The sequence below is a fragment of the Peromyscus maniculatus genome, chromosome 4 (genome assembly GCF_049852395.1).
Source record: "Peromyscus maniculatus bairdii isolate BWxNUB_F1_BW_parent chromosome 4, HU_Pman_BW_mat_3.1, whole genome shotgun sequence".
Lineage (NCBI taxonomy): Eukaryota > Metazoa > Chordata > Mammalia > Rodentia > Cricetidae > Peromyscus > Peromyscus maniculatus.
Genome location: NC_134855.1, coordinates 70244446 through 70265956, shown reverse-complemented (window position 1 = coordinate 70265956; position 21511 = coordinate 70244446). Strand labels below are relative to the sequence as shown.

General features: G+C 53.9%; 1 protein-coding gene across 2 annotated transcripts in view; it reads left to right on the top strand.

Moving 5' to 3' along the window:
* Positions 1–21511, top strand: part of Tspan18 (tetraspanin 18) — a 142609-nt gene that overhangs the window by 112737 nt on the left and 8361 nt on the right. For both annotated transcript variants that reach the window (XM_006995413.4, XM_076570118.1), the window contains 5 exons: positions 6069–6150; positions 8256–8328; positions 10971–11165; positions 19816–19890; positions 20812–20910. In XM_006995413.4, the coding sequence (XP_006995475.2) occupies positions 8266–8328; positions 10971–11165; positions 19816–19890; positions 20812–20910 (432 nt within the window). In that variant the 5' untranslated portion in view covers positions 6069–6150; positions 8256–8265. The remainder of the gene's footprint in view (positions 1–6068; positions 6151–8255; positions 8329–10970; positions 11166–19815; positions 19891–20811; positions 20911–21511) is intronic.

Sequence of the window (21511 nt, the reverse complement as noted above, 5' to 3'; positions counted from 1 at the left end):
CATTAATTAATATTATTATGGGGGGTGTACGTGCCATAGCCATCCTATGGAGTTAGAGAACAATGTTGTAGTCACGTCTCTCTACCTCGGCGCGGGTTCCAGGGACCTGACTTGTGTCATTAGGCTTACATCATGAGGCGGCGGGCACCTTTAACCACTGAGCTGTCTTGCCAGCCCCCTGGGGTGCTTCTCATGGGGAAGAAAGAAAAGAGGGCCCTGCCTCCCTCTCTCCCTCCCACCTTCCACTAGGCCTGGCCTCAGACTCCGTGATTCATCTTCCTTTGGGCCTTGCTGGGGTTCTGCCACAGCCCCGCTTCTTTCCTTATCTGCCTCCTCCATCCTTTGGGCCTGACACCTGCATTCTGTCCTCTTTCGCACCGGTCTCAGCCACCCCTCCCTGGGGCACGTGAGTAGAATGGATTGTAGCTGCCCTGGGGGACCACCCCCCCATTTACTATCCATTGAGCCCCTCAGGCCTGAGTTCTGTCTCTGCTACTAAGGCGGTTCCTGGCCCTGGGCTGTGGGAAGTCAGCCGTGGGGCTGAGGAGCTAGTGGGGAAGGAAAGGGCCCAGAACTGCAGTCTCTGCACCAAGAAGGCATCTGCTGCCTCTGGGGAGATTCAGCTCCAGCCCCGGCCAGAGTCTGACAGTTTCCCAGCAGTGAGGGCAAGAGGAGATGAAACTCCTTGCAGAGAGAGGCAGGTGGCGAGACGCACAGAATGCTGATAGGTACGGGGGGCTGGAGGAACTATGACATCATCTTGGCAGGAAAATTGAAAGCCAAGCGCCTGGGCCAAAGCAAACAATGCCAAGTGTAGCTGTGCCACCTCAGCTCGGCTCCTTAACCTCTCTGGACCCTTCCCTCCACAAAACAGTCACTCACCTTTGCCTCCCTGGACGTTGTGAGAACCAAGTGAGATCATGAAGTGAAGGGCTTCTGGAGCTGTCAGGCAAAAGGATTGGTGCAGAGCTGGCCTGTGATTGATGTAAAGCAGGTGTGGATTTGGTTAGATACCAGAAAGAACTTCCCCACCTGCAGGGGCACAAGAGTGAGGCTGTCCTCTCTGAAGGACTCTAAGACCCATCGGCTGTGTAGAGACGGTGCTAATTCAGGCCTCAGTTTCCCCATCTGAGAAAGGGAACTGCAATGGCTACCCTTGGTTGGTTAGTGGGCTGGGACCTGAGGTCTGTGCACATGCCTCCTGTTAGCTGCTGTGAGTGACTGGCTGGCACCGTGTTTCCTGACATGCCTCCTGACAGGCAGACTGGGTAGGAAGAGCACTGGCTTAGGAGCCATGCAGCCCTGGCTCGCAGCCTGCGGCTGAGCAGCTGTGTGGCTTTGGGCAGGTTACTTCCCTTCTCTGGTCGGCTCCTCAGCTGTCAGCCAAGGATGACAGCAAACCTACTCTGTGGGGTTATGGTGAGATCAGAGACAGCGCCAGCATCCACCGGGAAACGCAGTCTCCCTTGTCCATCTGCGAGTGGGGGGTTCCTTCAAAACACCCCCCAGCCCAGCCCACCACATTCTCTCAGCCAGCCAGTTCCTTGTCTCTCCCTCTGCCTGACTTCTCCATGTCACCTGTTTGAGCCTGTCAGACACTTAGTCACAGCAAACAATGACCAGGAGCCTTCTTGCCTTTTCCTGTGGGGAAGGGGGGTTAGGGGCAGCTCCATTAGGAATTCCTGGGGTCCCCTACCCCCTCCCTCCCACTCAGACCTGTGCCCCTGCCCTCCCAGTTCCCAGGCCCTCTTAATACCCGTGAACCCATTCAACATTTCAGTCTTGGATGTGTGATGGGCCAGGTTGCCCCAGCAACAGCCCTGAGTATTTTGGGATGGATCACTAAGCCTTTCAAAGGGTTGCGTTCCAACCAGGCTCTGAGGGATGAAAGGTAGGAAGGGAGAGCAGATGAGGGTGAGGCGAGGCGCAGCCACTATGAGACAGAGAGGACCTGCTGAGCAAGGCCTGGGACCTGGGCTTCTGCAGCTGATGTAAAGCCCAGCCCTTAGGACTACAGGGAGTTCAGCAGGCTGTCTGTCTGTCCCAGGAGCCACCTCCCTGGAGGACTTAGCCTGGGAAAGAGAACTTCGTCTCAGTAGTTCCTCCGACCTCTAGTGTGTTTGGGCTGATGAGCCATGTCCTCATCTGAAACACAGGAATGCCACCTCCCAGCGTGGAGGACCCAGCGAGGACAGTGTGCCAAGTGCTTTGGAGTGTCAGCCCAAGGCAAAGTACAGTTCTGAGGAGGATGCAGGGTAAAGGGCCGGGCAGCAGGCTGTCGGGGCTTGGGGTTCTGGGCATGCCTTGTGAAATGAGAACTAGGAGACAGTCCCCACCAAGTTGCTGTCTTTGAGAATTCCCCAGTGGGTGGGACCCCAGGAAGGGTCTGAATGCCTCGGTGCAGGGGCGATGGCAGAGCCCCAAACCTGGCTGAACTCACAAGTTCGATGGGGCCTCCCAGCTGCTGCCTTGTCCCATGGCCCCCCCGGACATTCACGGCTCACTGAGCACCCAGCAGGAAAGGCTGTCCTTTGAATTCAGTTTCACTACAGCAGCCCTCCCCTCAGGCACCGCCCCTCTGGAGCCTAATTAGGCTTTCACCACCCACCCCCCCTTCCCTGTGTCTGCCCTGTGCCATGGGCAGACTCCCCAGGATTTCGGGCCAATTGCTTGTTTATGAGCCCAGCCCGTCTGTCTTGGGAAGAGGCCCAGAGGCACAGTCAGTGAGCAAAAGAGCCCTCCCCACCCCCTAGCCAGAACTTGATGGCCAAGACTGGTGCTGTTCCCACAAGTGCTTTACATGTTAGTGTGGGTTTCAGGGCCCCGCTCGGCTGCGTATGGTTTTTCCAGTTCTGGGACCTTCTAGCCACTTGCTGGCTTCGTGGCTTCATCCATTTAGTGACAAGATCATGCACTTTGCTGGGTTTTTTGCTGAGGATCAAGTGAGCTTACAGACCCTGGCATCATCGTCATCAGCTTCCAAAAGTCAGTCCTTTCACTGTCTCTCCCTGCCCCCTGAAAACCTCCAGGTCCCCTCAAGACACACTGGGCTGGAGCACATTATTCTGTGTCCATCCTGGCATGTCCAGGACACTCAGAAGATGCTGCTGTTAACACCGTTCTCTGAGGATTGGTTATTGATCTTCACTAGACTTGAGCGGTGGTGGGGGCAGTGAGGGAGAATACAGCCACTGGCCTCCATTGGACCAAGCCCATGGTTGGCTCCAGTAGGTACTGGGAGAAGAGAGGAGAAGCAATGAATGTGCTGGGTGTTCAGATCTTTGCAGCTAATCAAGCTCTTCCATCCTGGCAGTGATCATGGGCAGGGCATAGGGAGTTGGAGCTGAGTGTCTTCATGTTCCAGGTGAGGGGGTGCAGGCTCCTCCAGAGGAGAGGAGACAGGAACACACACACACACACACACACACACACACACACACACACACACACACACACACACACATGCTTGTTGGAGTAGAATCTGAACACTGGTTGCTCTGGGACCCAGCAATGGAATGGCTCTGCCCTGGACCACAGCACCCTCTGCTGGCACAGATGTATACAGGATAAGCTGGGCCTGGGTGTGCTTCCTCAGATGGGGTCTCTGCATCCTGCTCTTGGGGCAGTGAAGGCAAAAGGAGTGATTTATGAACCCAGCTATTCTTACTCAGAGCACCCCTCCCAGCCCCATATCCCTGCAGATGGGCCAAGCTGCCATCTGGGGCCATGAGAGGGGCAAGATTAATAAAGCTGTCTGGCCCAGGCAGGGGCCTGCTGAGGAAAGCCCCAGGGTGCTTCATAACCTCAGCCCCATCCCTGCCCTCTCTGGGCCTAAGGGTGTCTGCCATCTGTCAGGGGATGGTAGAGCTGGGTCCTGCCCCTACAGCCTCCAGCTGGCTCAGGGGAGGAAAAGAGCATCTTTCCCAGGCTCTGTGCTTGGCTACTCAGCTCAGGTCAGGGATGTTGGGGACCAAGGCGCGGCTCTTCCTCTCTCGGGGCTTTCTCTGCCTTCATGTCCCATGGACACTATTTTGCCAGGAGCTCTGGTTTCCAGTTAAATGACCCATGTCTGGATCAGAAAGATCTTACTAAGCAGATCGGTGAACTCAGGCAACTTAGTTATCATCTCTAATTCAGTTTCCTTACTTGTAAGAGCGGATACTGGGACCCATCTCCTAGGTAAATATTGAATAAGAGAACACAGGAGAGGGCCACACCGAGCCAGGCACTTGATAAATGCTCCATATTATAGTTACTATTAATTGGCACAGTATTGGAACAATTAATTTGAATGTGGGGCCACTTAGGGAAAAGCCATTTGTACCCATGCCGACCATGCGCTGCATCCACGGTCCTCGCCACACCCTGCTCCACACATAACCAGTGATCTGGGTCAGACATCCATTTACTTCTGATGTGTGATAACACTGAGAGCCACAGAGCCTCAGCCTCCCACGTCTTCTCTCTGCTCTGGCACTATTGATTCTTTCTCCCCAGTTTGTTTTCAAAACTGACATTGCGGTTCTCAGAGTGACTGTCCCAAGGTCCCAAGTGACTTGGTAAGGCAGGGGCTGTCCCAGACTCTAAGAAGCAGTGATGAAATGATTGGAGCCACATTTTCTAGGCAGATAGGAGCCAGACTGTGGGACAGGCTCCCCAGGAGGACAGAGAGGAGGAATGGGGCAACAGGTGGGGTTCAACCTCAAAGATGGGGAGCCCTGTGTGCCAGCAGACAGCATGTATGTGGTGGGTGCTCCTTGGTGAGGAGGTAAGTGCTGGCCACCCACTCCTCCTAGACACTAGGTGGTTGGCTCCTGTGCAGCCCACATTCCCTGCCCCCAGCAGTTGTATTCGGAGGAAAATGATGGACAGCACAATTAGGACCGTGGCCTGGGGTGATAGACAGGTGTGATGGTGCTGGACCAGGGCTGGGATCGGGCAAGGGAAGAGGAGCACTTGGGAAACTATGACCCAGTCCTGCTCCTCTAAGACCCATGACCAAGTATGGATTAGCTGCAGAGTCACACCTCTTGAATGACCCCAGAGCTGTGACAAGTCAGGTGGCTTCATCTTGTCCAGTGAAGTATCCCTGTGGAAGTGTGAGTGGATGGGTGGGTGGGTAGTTGGATGATGGGAGGGTAGGTGGATAGGTAGATGGATGGATAGGTGGACTATGGATGGATGGATAGGTGGACTGTGGATGGATGGGTGGGTGGATGGATGGATGGATAAATAGGTGGATGGTGGATGGACAGATGGACTGATGGATGGATGAATGGATGGATGGATGGATGGGTAGACAGATGAATCAGTTGACTAGTGGATGAATAAAAGAAGGGATGGTAGGAAAAAGGAGAATATGTCACCCAGAATATACTTCACTGGCCCCAAGTGGGCTTTCACTTGAGGAAGAGCATCTGAGCAGGTGTTTGAAGACCTTAAAATCCTCCCATCTCTCCTGGGAAGAACTCTCAACCCCCAGCTCCACTGGCGGAGTACAGACCTCCTCCTGGGTCTGTTCTCTAACACCGTCTGTAAGTAGGTCTGGGCTGTAGAACGCCCCCCATGGGTGATCAACACAAGCCTCCACAGAGTAAACCCAGCTTCCTCTGCACTGCTAGGAATGGGCTCTCTAGAGGAACCTTCCAGCCAATCTTCATGCAGAACCAAGAAAGGCTCCCTGCAGCAGACTTCTCCCTGATGGCAGCCTGTGGTTGCTGGGAAGGACGTGGTGGCATGGCCCTGCTGCAGAGGTGTGATAGATGCCCAGGTGGCATCAGATGGGTGGCCACCCAAGCCTGCCACCTCAGGGCAGCACTGATGAAGACCATGGCAGAACCCACATGAAGACATGGCTCGTGTGCAGCCAGCAGGGTACTGGGGACAGCTGTGTAGGAAGGAGATAACCAGAGCAGCAGCCCTCCCCAGCCGGCATGGCCTCACATCTTGACAGCTTTTCATTAGAGCCATGGCCAGTTAGTAAGCCATCACCTGTGTGCTCATCTGGAGCCCTGCGTTCATTGTACCTCAGTGCCCAATATCATATAACGGTCATCTTTCTCTTCCAGGACAAGCTGGGCTGGTGAGAGACGCACCTCAGTCCCTCTGACTAGGAGACTTCGTCCTGCTGACTCCCGGAGAGCTACCCAGGTGACACTTCCTCCCCCCCCCCACATTGACCCCAACTCTGACTGTCCAGTCTGTGAATCCTTTCCCGTGCCCCTCCTTGATCACTCTGTCATCTGTCCCCTTCAGTTTCTGAGTTGCTGACTCTGCCATTCTGTCTTTTATTTCTCTTTTCTGCCATGCATTCATTCACTCCCTGACGAAGTTGTGTTAACTGATGCCACTGTGCCTGTCTGTCCTGGACACACTGGAAGTGTCTCAGTGAACACACTGGCCATGGCTCTTGGGGAAGCAAGTCTCCCGGAGGCCCGTGTGTACTTTTGAGTAACCACACAGCACCCACAGCAGGTGGTGCCCACAGGGTGCTGGGCTGCCCCAGGCAGGGTCCATCACTGGCTGGCTACATGTCATTGGCTGCATTGAAACTTCTCAACTCTTCGGGAAGAATGATGACTTTCAGTGATGTGCTGGTGACGTAAGGTACCCAGGCCAATCCTAAGTCAGCACTTGGTTGTGTCAGACCTAAGCACCCCTCAAAGCCTCAAGCTTCTATTCTACTTGAAGCAGAAAGTTGCATGGCATGCAGCTGTAAGCCTAGGACCCTCAGAGGCTTGGATGAGGGCTCTCTGGGCAACAGGTCCAGGCTGTCGCTCCTGTCTCCTAGGGTTGTCTTGAGGAAGGACATTACGAGGAGACTCCCAGCCTGCTCTCTACTACACTTCCCCTGTCCTATACCCCTAGTGAGAGAGTTGGGTTCACACCAGGTCAGGTCGGCCCTGAACACTGGCCCTGCTTCCATGCTTCTAGGCCAGGATTGAAGGACTTTATCTACGTAATGGCCTTCCTTTATCAAACAGCCATCATTCTCCCAAGCAATCTGAAAACAGGATTTCCTCCCCAGGGAGCTTCCAATCTAAGACATTGTGCTCTAAGCCTGCTGGAGATGAAGGGCTGAGTCCCGGGTCCAGGTAGGGGTGGAGAATACTGAAGATAAGCAGGGTTTGTCTGGCCTCAGGGAACCCAGTTAGAGAACTCCTGACCTCAGCCATACTCCCAGTGCCTATCCTGTAGACTGCCCCCTTCTCCCTCCATGCTGCCGCAGGTCCCTGGGGTTTAGGGAGTGTCTGAGCAAGAGGGAGGAGCTGACAGGATGGAGCCTTCAGCTAGGTATGGAGGGGGAACCCTGCAAGGGTTCAGCTTTTTAATCCCCCATCTTTGCAAGTCTCCAGGGAGCCTAGTATTTCGGGGCCATTTGGGGTCTAGACTCTAAAGCCAAAACCCACAGAGACTGTGTGATCTGGCCAGCCTTGAGGGTGGTAGAGGTAATCTGTCCTCATGGCCTTCATTATAGCTGCTCTCCATATTCTGGGGCTCAGTGGAATGAGGACCACGACAAAGGACCTTACACTCCATGGACAGTCTCTTTCTTGGCACCTATTTGTGTGTGTGTGTGTGTGTGTGTGTGTGTGTGTGTGTGTGTGTGTACATAATATATGGAATGTAATAGTGTGCGTGTATGTGTGTGTACATAATATGTGGAGTGTAATAGTGTATGTGTGTAGTGTGTGTACATAATATGTGGAGTACAATAGTGTGTGTGTGTAGTGTGTGTATATAATATATGGAGTGTATAGTGTGTGTGTATGTGTGTGTGTAGTGTGTATATGTATTATATGGAGTGTAATAGTGTGTGTGTGTGTGTGTAGTGTACGTATATAATATATGGAATGTAATAGTGTGTGTGTAGTGTGTATGTGATATATGGAGTGTAATTGTGTGTGTATGTGTATGTAATATATGAAGTGTAATAGTGTGTGTGTATGTGTTATATATATACATATATAGTGTAAAACATATGGAGTGTGTAATGTGTGTCTGTGTGTGGTGTGGTATGTGGTATGCACTTCAGAGGACGATGGCAGACCAGAGCCAGGGAACTAGAGAATAAGAATTAAAGTTCCAGATTAAAGTTCCAGCTGTCCTCACCCAGTGCTGACCCAACAAGGAGCCAATCTTCACCCTTTCGAGAGGAGTTGGGACTGGGGCTCCTGGGTGGGGCTGGGCTGGGCTCCAACTGTGAGAATCTGAGTGTCTCCAGGTGAAGAACTGAGTGTCCTTGTGTTTTCTAGGCCGAACACCATGGAGGGCGACTGTCTGAGCTGCATGAAGTACCTGATGTTTGTTTTCAACTTCTTCGTATTTGTAAGTACCCCTGGGTCTCCCCTGGGTCTCCCCTGGGTCTCCCCCAGGTCTCCCCTGGTCTCTGCTGCTGACAAGCCTAGCCTCCTCCCTAAAATACCACAGGAAGCTAAGTACCCAGAGCTCGATGAGCCTGACCAGTGGGCTTCCGGGAAGGCCTGGCATTGACTGCCCTGTCCCTGAGTTCCCACCTCTACTCCCATCACAGCAGACATTTCCACCAGGCCCTGAGACGGGACAGCCTCTGGCGAAGGACAGGCTAGAGGGACTAGGGAGGTGGCTCATTTACAACCCGAGTTCAGTCCCCAGAACCCACATAAAAAGCCAAATGTGAAGGTACATGTTTGTAACTCCAGCTCTGGGAGACATCCCCAGGACTTTGCCTAACCTAACACTGTCCCAAAAAGTGTGGCTTGCTCCTGGGGAACAACATCTAGGGTTGACATTTTGCCTCCACATGCACACACACACACACACACACACACACACACACACACACACACACACACACACACGTGCACCTGCTTACCATGCCCCCCAACACGATCAAGCCAGGCTTACAGCCATCTTTGTAACTGGAAGCTTCTCAGAGGAGTCTGCCTTGGCACCCCAGCTCTGCGCCTTGGAAACACATTTCATCACCCCAAACCTCAACATCTTCATCTCTCCTCTTTTGTTTGTTTTGTTTTTCAAGACAGAGTTTCTCTGTGTAGGCCTGGCTGTCCTGGACCAGGCTGATCTTGAACTTAGAGATCTGTTTGCCTCTGCCTCCCGAGTGCTGGCATTAAAGGCGTGCGCCACCACCGCCTGGCTGACATCTTCATCTCTTAATGACTCATTAAAACAGGTTTTTTGAAAATTGAGCAAGATAATGAACAAGGTGACTAGAATGTGGCCCGTACAGCACAGGTTCGTCCATCTCCCTCCAAACCATGGGCTGGGTGTGAAGGGGCAGAGGCCCTGGCATCAGGAAGCCTCTTCCATGCTAGCAGCCCACCCAGTTCCCTGCTCAGGCCCGCCGCCCCTTCCAGTAGCAGAGCCCCCCCCCCTTCTTGGGCCTTCAGGGGCTTCCCTGACCAAGCCTGGCTCTCTAGTTCAGGCACCACCACTGGCCCCTGGGCACAGTCCTGGAAGAATAGTCTCTTTGCTAGCAGTGGCAGGCTGTCTGCATTTCTGCCCGTCCAATTTCACATCTTGTGGTGTTTCCTTGGAACCCACTCCTGGACCTTGGAGCTAGGCAGCCTATAGACAAAGTGGCATTCTCCTAGCTGGGAACCCCAGCCCATTTTTCCCATGCCTGGACCCTCCTTGTCAGCTCTCAGCAGATGACTATTCAACTCCAAAGCCACTCACAGTGATGAGAGGAGCAGACCTTCCTGGAGGATTTGTGGGGAAACTGAGGCAAAAGTTAGGATGCAACAATCAGCTCTGGCCTCTCCTCCGGCCTGCCCTCTTCTCCTCTAGTCTGTCCACCCACCCCACCTGATGCACCTGCCAGTGGCTTTTCACCCAGCCTTTCAGCTCGGCCACAGCTCACAGGCCTGCTGAGTAAGCCAGAGCTGGCAGTGATCCCCAACCTACCCGCTGTCTTCACCTGTGCCACCGGGAGCATCAGGCCCTGTTGGCCCCCAGGTTCAATGTCAACCCAGTGCCACACACAGCAGACCCACTTCCAATACTGTCCATACTCAAGAGAAATGGAATGTCCTGCCCACTGAAGTCTGTTGTGACTTCTCTGCTGGGGTTGATGTGGGAGGTGGGAATTCAAGCCGCTAGTTAACCATGAGGGTGCCAAGGCTCAGAAAGAGTCAGCCACTGATCTAAAGTCACACAGCTAATACACATCAGACGCAACCCCTGCTCCAGCTTAAGCCGCTTCTCTCCCAAGATGAGCAAGGCATGGAGAGAGAGATGGGCCATGCAAAGGCATCAGTGAGAGGCTTTGGGCACGTATTTAAGAATGAGAGTTCAGCCAGGCAGTGGTGGCACACGCCTTCAATCCCAGCACTTGAGAGCAGAGGCAGATGAATCTCTGTGACTTCAAGGCCAACCTGGTCTGTAGAGTGAGTTCCAGAACAGCCAAGCCTACATACACACAGAGAAATGCTGACTTGAAAAACAAACAACAAAAATGGGAGTTCATTGAGCAAACCCTGCCGCTAGCGTGGCCACTGTGAACTTAGCATCCCCCTCAGAGCTTGCTCAGTGTCAGGGAGATCTAGGCTGCAGCCTTGACTCTGCCGTGAACTTGAGAGGTGACCTTTTGCAAGTCAATGGCCTCCTCTGGGCCACAGTGTGGAGACCTCCTAAGCTTGGAGCTGTGACATTTTAAGAAGCATATGAAAGTCACAAATAAACCCTCTGTGGCACAGTCCTTCACAGCCTGAGGTGACACATAGGTCAGAAAAATAAATTGAGAGGGTATGAGCTATGCTGAAGGTCAAGGAGCCAAGGCCACTTTGAGTCCCATGGAGACTCAAAACGGCCTGTGAGCTGTGGAGATTCGGGCCCTGCATGTGGAGGTCCTGCCTAACCCTGCAGGTCTCAGCACTTCAGGCCCGGGCCTCACTGAGGGGAGGGTGTGGAAGGAACGTCTAACTTCACTGTCTGTCTGTCCTCTTTTCCCCATGCCCGCCTATGGACAGCTGGGAGGAGCCTGCCTGCTGGGCGTTGGCATCTGGGTCCTCGTGGATCCCACTGGCTTCCGGGAGATTGTGGCTACCAATCCTCTGCTGACCACCGGCGCCTACATCGTCCTGGCCATGGGCGGCCTACTGTTTCTTCTGGGCTTCCTGGGCTGCTGTGGGGCTGTCCGAGAGAACAGGTGTCTGCTGCTATTTGTGAGTGACCCATCCCTCACCCCGACTCTAACTGTGGCTGCTATGGGTGGGCTAGAGGGCTGCTGACTCCCAAGCCCATCCTGGTTTCAGAAACCAAAAGGTTCTTCCCACCTCTGTGGCTGTCAGCAGTAAGGCCAGTGAGTCCTGAGATCTGGGGATGTAACGCAGTGGTAGAGAACCTACGTGCCACGCACCAAGTCCTGGGTTCAGTCTCCAGCCCACTGATTGTGGTCAGTGATCTGGAAGCCCTGAGATGTCCTGCTACGTACCCACAGTCCTTCGGGGGTTGGTGCAGAGGTTATCACTGAAGCCCTAGACTGTTGTCTCCCCCTCGGGTGAGGGGGGCTAAGGTCAGGGACACTGTCCCAGAGTACCTTTCCAGAAACATGAAGCAGAGACCAGTTGAGAGAGCTTTGAATTTGACAGAGGTGGGAAGACACGCTTTGGAGGGTCAAGATGAGTCTGTGTGAGAGACCAAAGAACCTGGCTCCTCAAATCTTGGTCCAGTGAGGCTTTTGAGGTGGGCGTGAAAACTGAGTTCTGCTCAGGACAATACCTGAGCTTTTTGACATGAAAACTCCTCTCCATCTCCTTAGACCAACCATGGAAAAAATAACTAACTACGTTCTATTAGCTTAACTTTGGGTCTGGTAAGGTCTGTTCTGAGTAGCCCCAAACCCAAGATGGCTGTTTAAGGGCGGGAGATAGCTAACTGTACTGACACAAACATACCTCTTCCCTGTGGGCGTTGGTGACAGTATTCACTGTCATTGGTTTACATTTTAACTTTGTGACCAGTCGAGAGGCCCAGATGATTGTTCTGGTTCCTTCACAGCTGAGCAGTGACGAGCAGCTTGAGGACTGCTTGGTGGAGCTAGCATTTGAAGATTCTTAGCTGCCTCTTACGTCAGTCTCCCTCCTCTCCCCAGATCTAACTCCTTGCCATCCCAACACAGAGTGACCCTGTGCGACCCTGGGACCATGCCTCTGGGAGTTGACTTCTCCTGGCTCCCCTACCCACCGCCCCCCCCCTCCCGAAAGTCAAGCCAGTGCCCTTGGCCACAACACACTTGACTGTGTTCATGCTCAAGAAGTCCCCCTGGGGTCTGAGCTGAGTGTTACTGCTCCCCAGGAACAAGGCCGTCCCCGAGCTCTGCTGCCCCAGCTCCTAAGCCTTCTGTTTGCACAGGGCCTCTGCTCATGGTTCTTGGAGAGGCCTCGGCCTCTTGAGTCTAAACAGCCAGGCGTCTCAGGGTACAGTCCACCGGGGGCATTGGTATTGGCTAGGATGGTTTCCTTCCTCCAAAAGCCCTGATCTATAAAGCCTGAGTAACGAAGCCAAGCTGGCTGCAGGCAGATCACAACTGCAGCTCTCCACTTGCGGAGTGGAGATGGAATGCTTTCCGAAGCTGCTTGTTAATTCTTTCTATCTGTTACTTTTCTCCTCGCTATGACAAATTGCCGGGCAAAAGCGTCTTAGGGAAGGAACGGTTTCTTCTGGCTCAGTTTGGAGGTGCAATCTATCAAGGGGGGAAGGCATGGTGGCAGGAGCTTGAGGCAGCTCGTCACATGGTCTCTGTAGTCAGGAAGCAGAGAGAGATGCATGCTGATGCTCAACCCACCTTCTGGTTTTTATTCATTCTGGGATCCCAGCCTATGGGGTGGTGATGCCCACATATAGGGCACATCTGCCCTCTGCAGTTAACCCAACCTAGAAACTTCCTCACAGACATGGCCAGAGGCTTGCCTCCTAGGTAACTCTAGACCCTGGCAAGTTGACAGTCCATGTTAACCATCACGACCTCCTACTCCTGCTTTGGGGGTACCCTTGCAGTTCCCTTTGTGCTAGAGATGGGTCAGAGACATGGAGTAACTTCCCTCCATCATGCCCAAGCTGTGAGAGGTGACCTAGCCACTAAGGGAGGATGTGCTAGGCAGGAGGCAAGCCTGGGTGTGAGTGTGTACCCAGCTCTGTGCTGCCCATCTGGCTTCTTACCCTCTCAGCCTCAGCATCTTTGAGTGTCGAGGGACCGACTAGCTATGCTGGAGGCTGAATCTCTGCAGATCAGGCAGCAGCAGATGATTTTTCTCTGGACTCCTCCAGGCTGTGGGGAGGTGGGCTTGCTGTCCTGGTCTTGGTGGATGGGATGCTCTCCCAGGAGCTTCTGTGGGCCTGGAGCCAAGAGAATTTCACTGTTGAACTCAGCTTTTGCTGCAGGGTTCCTGCTTAGGGATGAACACATGCCTCCAACCTGAAGATGCTCCTTGTGCATAGAGAGCATGCAATTCAGTGACAGGGCCACCTTGGCTGGTGGGCTGCAGGACTTCCTCATAGAGGACCCGAGGAGAGTACTTCACAAAACTATGGACTGAGGCCCAGGGCAAACGGCAGGCTCGGGAGCCGGGACAGAAAACACTAGCCAGTGCCTCACTCCTGGAGGGCAGGCCACTCGGTTCAGACCCCCTGGGGGATCCCTTCAGCCTGGGCACAGCCAAGTGTGCAAGTAGTGAAACTGTCTTTGCTACAGACTGTCACCAAGCCTGCTAGAGGAGGACATCTGGCCTGGGGCTCCTCCCAGATTAAGACACCCCCATGTGGCTCATTCCTACCATAGCTGTGTGCTCCACCTCCCAGAGAGGAAGTGCAATGGCCTGTGACACGAGCGGCAGGGGAGCTGTAGGTCCTTTTATTTCTCAGAGCAGAACGCGGCCAACTTTACTAGGAGAGACAAAGAAACCTGCGGGCGCCCCCTAGTGGACTGTCCCTTCCGCATCCGTCAGCTCCTGCCTGTAGCAGCTCTCTGGCTGGCCAGCCAGAAAGGGCCTTTAAAAGGGACCTGGTCTCAGTGTGTGATGACCGGTCTGTGTTACTCCTAGGCGTGTGCCCCAAGGGTTCCATGTCCTACCACACCACAGTGAGGCTTGCACATCCATGTTCACTGTTGCTCTGTTCACAATAGCCAGAAAGTGGATGAATGGATGATGAAAATGTGGTGCATATACACAATGGAATTTTATTCAGCCATAAAGAAAAATGAAATTTATTAAATTTTCAGGCAAAATGAGTGGAAGTGGAAAATATTACATTAAGTGAGGTAACTCAGGCTCAGAAAGACAAATAGCGCGTGTTCTTTCTCATGCAGATCCAAGCTTCTAATTTTTATTTATGTGTATTTATGTGGGAGTAAGCACTGGGTAGAGGCCAGAAAACTAGCAAGGGGCCCAAGAGGGGGGAAAAAGGGACGTTAAGGGAGGGAATGGGAAGATACCAGAATGTATATGATATGAAAGGTGGATTGGGGGTGCTGAGAAGGAAGAGGTGAGAAGATGGGGAGATGAGGGAGCAACCTAAACTAAAGAGGTGTGAAAATGCGTAAAGAAACCCGCTGCTTTGTATGCTAACTGAAAACACAGACACACATATGTACACATGAAAAGAGGGTTTGTAAGCCCTGTGTGGTGGTACACACCTGCGTGGTGGTACACACCTGTAGTCCCAGCACGGAGGAGGCTAATGCGGAACTACTGTGAGATCAAGGCCAGCCTGGGCTACAGCCTTAGGTTCTGTCTCAATAAAAGAGAGAGAGGGGAGAGAAAAGGGATCTGGAAAGCAGGCCATGCCTTCCCCTCCTCGCCGTGGTCCCCGGGGATGCATCACTGTTAATGGGTCCATCCCAGCAGCCAAGCCCGGAAGGCAGCCTGTGCTCTTGGCTGAGAGCAGACTGTGCCCTGCTGCGTTGCCAGCCTCGGCTAAGTGTGCCCTGCACCCTGCCAGCTGGAGAGGAGAATGGGGCATTTGTCTTTTGTGAAGTCTGAGGAGGAGGTTGAGAGCTGGGGACAGGCTGGATCAGACTAGTCCCCTTAGGACAGCTAAGAGCTATCCCAGCCGGGTCCCCTCCTCGCTGACCCCCTCTGTCTCCACTTGGTCCTGCTCATCTCTACATCAGCCCCTCCTCTGCCCTCTCGGCTTCCACCATCTCTCAGTTTCTCTTCCTGCTCCCTTTTCTCTCCCTTCCCATCATTCCGCCTCTCTCCGTTCCCTGCTCACTCTGCTCCCAAGCCCGGTTCACACAAGCCTCAAGTCAGTGTGGATCAGAAGCAAGGCAGAATACTCAGACTGCTGCCATCCAAACCGGCGCTGTTCAGCCCCAACCCAGAATAGATCTGGACAGGCCAAAATCATGTGCAAGAGCACTACACTAGAGCTGTGGGCGTGTGTGTGTGTGTGTGTGTGTGTGTGTGTGTGTGTGTGTGTGTTCTAAGTGTGTGCATGTATGTGCAAGGACACATGAATGTGTGTTGTGGGTACATGTGTGGCATGTGGTACCCTGTACAGTTTATTACGGGTGCATGTGTACATATTACACATGCATATGTGTTTTGCTATGTGTATATGGTGTGTGTACCTGTGTTGCGTGTTTGGTGGGTTATGTAGTAGTGTGTGAATTGTGTGCAAACACATGTACAGGTAGCACGTATGTGGTGGGGTGGGGTTGAGGGCCATTGATCATTTGAGAAGCTTTTCTGTTTTTCTAAGACAGGGCCTCATGTAAGCCCAGGCCTGCTATGGGGGCGAGAATAATGACCTTGAACTTCTGATCCTCCTGCCTCACCACCCCCCAAACGCGGGGATTACAGGTGCCCCCATGCCCGGCTTGTGCTCTGCTGGGGACCCAGCCCAGGACTAGACATCCTAGGCAAGCCTTCTGCCTACTGAGCTGGAGCCCCTTCTGGAAGGTTTTCAGAAAGGCTCCAACCAGTTCTCTTTCTCAAATTGAAGCTGGCTATGTGGTTGCTCCTGTAGAAGAGGGGCCTCAGAGTCAGACCCTGGTGGCATCTGGGGGCTCCCTGGAGGCTTTTGACTTCCGCCTTAGCCTGGCTGTCTGGACAGGACAAACAGAACACGGCTTTAGCGATCCCAGGACCCTGGCTCCAAGGTTTGTGGCAATAAGACCTGGACATGGAGCCAGCCCTGACTGGTTCTGGGGCCTTCGTCTGAGGAGAATCGGCCCTGTGACCAGTCACCGAATGGCTAGCCTAGCTAACGATGATAGCACATGTATGGGTCAGTGTCCCCCATCACCAGCTCTACTGATGCTGTCCTGGCCATTTCCTGTGTCACAAGGAGCCCTATATTCAACTCACCTAAAGAGTATCTTTAATTCAAACAAGGGCAGGGAGGGAAAAGAGAGGGTAGAAGCGGGGAGTGAGTGAGGGTATTGAACAGTTACAGGAGCTCTACTATGTGGGAACTGGGGACTGTTTGTTAGAAAGGAGAACCAGGACATTCCCCATGGGTAAGAGTGCCCAGGCTCTGCTGTCCTCAACAGAGGTAGAAATCAAAGGGTGGGAATCCCTGGGAGGGCCCCCTGGGCCCCCTCGGGAAAGTCCCAAGCAGCAGGAAGCTGTGTGAGCAGGAAGAAGTCACTTGACTGGAGGAGCCCCAGGAGGGCGGAAACAGCATTGTGTCTGGTGGAGGTATTGCAACCTGAACTTTGAACTCACACCCTGCGGGGCAGATCTGCACTGGGTGGGAGCTCCCAGCTCCCGGCCTCTGGGCAGGCTTCTCTTTCCCCTTCCCAGGGCCAAGATTTGCCACATTTCTTCTTGGCATCTCTCCTGAGGCTTCAGCTCTGTGCAGCCCTCCCCCGGGTGAGCCTGTGTCTGCCTTGAGTGCGTTGGCTGGTCCATGCCCAGAGTATCTCAGAGCAGGCGCTCAATGGAAGCTTGGGATGGGGGCCCAAGGAGGAGGCAGATCAGAGGTTTTAGTGAGAGCTTAAGCTTTGACGTTTGGCTGTGCATCCCAGGGCTGGCTGCTTAACCTCTCTGAACCCAAGACTCTTCGTATGTAAAATGGGGATAACCAGATCTTCCCAGCTGTCATTCTGCGCTCACAATCCACTGGGAAAATGTGCATCTTGCTTAGCTCCGCTCCTGACTGGATCCATGGGAAATGAAAAGCATCAGTGCTGGCCATTCACAACTCGTAAGAACTGAAAGCTCCTGCTGTCACCCCCAAACTGCAGTACCATCACATGCAGTCACCTCCAAATGGCATCAACACCACCTCCTCTTGAGCCACAGCCCAGCAGCAAAATGGAGGGTTGCTGCCCAGGGCACTTGCCCCTCCCGCAAGCTGCAGAAGGAGACCTCCAGGAGTGGCATGCAGCACTGAGGTGGTAGGAGCCAAGGACGCGGCGGCCGCTATTTTCCTAGATGGTGCCCAGGCTTCCGGTGGTTCTCAGTGGTCTTCCCTGCAGATCAGCAAGGTTGCTCTCAAGCAAAGCTCACCTCACACCTACAATCTCACGAAGACTGCAAAGCGATCACGCATGGGCACAGGGCTAGCCATCATTTGTGACTCCTGGACACCGCCAGCATCAGGAGCTTCCCTGTGGGGTCAACAGCCAGAGGACCTGCCAACCGTCAGGGAGGACACAGAGTGGGGAGGGGCCCTGGGGAGGCCACGTCGAGTAGAGCTGATGACCAGCCCAACGGAAGTGCCAGGTCTCTGCCAGGGTGGAGGGTGGGGAGGCTGCAAAAAGACACTCTCTCAGTGGCTGCTCTGCCCAGGCATAGCCAGACTCATGGAAGCCAGGCCAGAGGGTGCAGAAAAGACTGGGGAGCAGCGGCCAGGGTCCTGCCCCATTTCACACCGCTCCCTGTCCTCAGCCCAAGACCACCACCACCCCCAGTCTTTGAGAACTGCTGGGTTTCCAGCTGGAGTCAGCTTTCCACCTAGATGTGCCAGGCTGTCCCACACTGTCTCCAGCAAGGCTGCTACTCACCTGCCATGCTTCCCCGGGCCATGCAGGCCTTCTCTTAGCACAGAGGCAGCCAGAAGCCCCAAACAGGAGAGGGGTGGCCTGGGGGTTTTCAGTCTTCACACCTTGGGGCCAGTCATCGCCTCCTCAGCTTCCTTGGACCAGAGAAAGCGATAGAGAAGAGCCATGGGAAAGACTGGGGCCAGGGCCGGTGTCAGAGGTCAGAGGCAGCTTGAACCCGAGTGCCTGCCCATCCGATGGTGAAACAGTGGTGCGCACAGCCATCGGGGATGCAGAGAGCCCACAGGCTGCTCCCTTGGCAGCGCAGTGGGCCCGGGAGATGGTCCCGTTGTGGATAGTCTGAGACAGGCCTCCTCTCTTCAGGCACTGCGTTAACAGACTATGCAATGGTCTAGAGGCCTGCCTGTCTGACAGCTGTCCTTCATTCTTCCCAAAGTGGCCCATGCTCAGCAGTTTGGGACCTCTCTGGGGAAGCTGTGTTGGAGCAGAAAAGCCACAGTGGGAAAAAGACTTGGGTCTCCCAGGATGAGGACGAAGTGACGGGTTTCTGATGGAGAAAGAAAATGATGAGAGAAAATCCCTCAGAGCCATCCACCATGGCCTAGGGCATCCAGGAAGTCACAGCCAAGTGACTGAGTTCTGAGCAAGAGGCATGTTCCACGGCCTGGGGACATCTTCACTCCATTATATCATCCATCTTCATTACCCGTCCCGTATTATTAGGAAAGAGGGACCCTAGATTTCCTCAAGCTAAGCCCAACACCCTCATCTCCTTCTGGTCCAGTACAACCCATACAGGCTGAGCAGCCTGAATGTGGCCAGGAGGATGGGACACAGGGACCAGCCCGGGTGTGCTCGCAGTGGGTCCTCTGCTGGTGGTCCCAGCAGGGGTGAGGATGAAGTTTGTAAGTATACTGAAGAAGGCAGGCCAAAGTGCTTCTTCCTGTTTTCTGAGCCAAGTCCAGAACAGTGTTGGTGAGGACCAGTGCCTGAGACACATAACGTATCACAGGGTCGGCATGATCAATTGTTCATTTGTGAGTCCTCTCAGGTGCTGGAGGAAGGCAGGCTGCAGCTGGTGGCAAAGTCCTGGGGTGCCTGCTGGGGTGCCTCTGCTCGATGCTGTGATGTGGAGAGGGCCCACTGAGGGAAGTCAGGCAAGCCTCTCAGGGGTGAGGCTGGAGCTTAACTTTGGCACAAGAGACCACCCAGCATGGGAGGGCTCCACACCAGAGCATCCTGGTTAATCTGTGGAACACAGGAATTTAGTGAGTGGAGCAGACAGGGACATCATTTGTGTTGGACATCAAACTCCCCTCCCCTGGACTTTCTGGGAGTCCCACTACCTTGCTGACAATCTCATGCCTATGTTTCAGCTGAAGATAACATGGCTTCCCTGCTTCTACTAAAGATAGCCTGGCCTCCCTATTTCCATGGCAACCAGAGACACTGGGGCAGGGAAAAAAGTGGCCTTGAGGTTAATAGGGTAGGGAACCCAGCCTGGAATCCCCCAAAATTCAGGATCCCACAGCTTGGATAATTCATAGAGGGAAATGTCCCCAAGCAAATTCCAGCAGCAGCCTCCTCCCAGGGCCCCCAGGTAGGGCTGCTCAGGTTGTACACTCTACAAAGCCACCTCTCCCAGTGACCATGTGCTGGGAAGACAGATGTATCTGCCTGCGTTGCTCATACCTTTTATTGCAACTCTGTGCCTCCAAGGGCAGCTCCTTGGCGTGTTTGTTATGAGAGCGGTGATTTATGGCAGCAAAGGTCTGCTTCACAGGATGAGTGCACCCCATCTATCACAGCAGGGGGCGTGGTAAAACGGTGCCCACGTGGGCCTCACGGTCGCCTTCTCTCTGCAGTTTTTCCTGTTTATCCTGGTCATCTTCCTGGTAGAGCTCTCAGCAGCCATCCTGGCCTTCATCTTCAGGGAACACGTATGTACCACTCGGCTTCCCACCCTGCTGCCCTCCCTGCCCACCGAGGACGGGGGCTGCAGAGTGACCCCTGCCTCCCCTCCCAAAGAGTCTCTTAGAACGAGCTGTCCCACAAGCCTAAACATGACCTGCACCTGAGGGAGGGGCCAGGGGCCAGAGCAAGCCAGCCCAGTGCAGTCCTCCTTCTGTAGGAGTATTTCCAGAAGTCCTCACCCAGGGGTGCTTATGGGTCCCCTCTCCTGAACCACCTGATATTAGCTCCAGCCTGATTCTAGAATTTATATCCAACCCAATAACAGCCTGATGACAGGTGTCACGTGATCAGGTGGTGGGAGAGGACAAACCCAGTCTGGGCATGTTGTGTGTCATAGTAGGCTACCAGCCCCTCTGATTAGCCTACATCATGGGCCATGCATTCCAGAAGCTTCATCCAGCTCCTTGCCCTGAGCCTAGTGGGCAAGGCCTGGCACCACAGCTAGAAGGGCCTGGGCTCCAAACAGGAGAGAAGGAAGGATGAGACACGTGGGCTGGCCTGGGACAAGGAGCCAGCTTGAGGAACAGTGACATTGAGGACACAGCCAGGAGCAATGGGGTCACTGAAGGCTCCCTCTTTACCCACACCCTGGCTTCCCGTAGGTCGGGCCTGCCACCTGCTGATTCTGAAGGACGGGATGACAATTGCCCCACCTCCCCAGTGCCCATTCTCTGAGAAGAGCGGCTAGGCTGAGCAGGGTTCCCTAGTGTGTTCCATCCTGGGGTTAGCTGGGCACTGTGTGTGCAGACAGCCTTGTCATAGCAGTGGCCTATGATGACACAGCAAGACCCCAAGCCTTGGGAAGGGGTGCCTGCCCCAAACGGGCAGCTCAGGATGACCTGGGAGGCCAGACTCAGCAGACTCAGCATCCTCTCCTCTGTCCCCAGCTCACCCGCGAGTTCTTCACCAAGGAGCTCACCAAGCACTACCAAGGCAATAATGACACGGACGTGTTCTCTGCCACCTGGAATTCGGTCATGATCACAGTGAGTGGCCCCTTGCCATGCCATCCTGGAATGCGTGAGCATCCAAAGCCATAATGTTGACCTGGAAAGGGTCTAGGGGTCAGCCTCTAGAGTGCTTCCAGTCCCCTGCCTGTGCCAGACATCACCAGTCAAGCAAGAATCACTGATCCCATTCTTGGCCTGTGAATCATCATTTGCACAGCACTCTAAGCTGTCACAGCTAGTGAATCCACATCCAGACTCTCCACAAAATCTGTTCACTGCCCCTGACTTCAGTCCTAAAGCTATAGCCATTGTCACTGATGTTAATAATAATTAGTACAGGGGCTGGGAAAATGGTTGAGTTAGTGACGTGCTTATTGTGACACCACAAAGAACTGAGTTCAAGTCCCAGTGCCCATGTAAAAGCCAGGTGTTAGGACGTACGCTTATAATCCCAACACCGGGGAAGAGGAGACAGGTAGATCCTTGGGGCTTACTAGCCAGCCAGCCTAGCCTAATCTATGAGCCTCAGATACCAGTAAAACGCCTGTCTCAAAAAATAAGATACAGTTGGGTGATGCAGGCGCACGCCTTTAATCCCAGAACTCAGGAGGCAGAGGCAGGCAGATCTCTGAGTTCA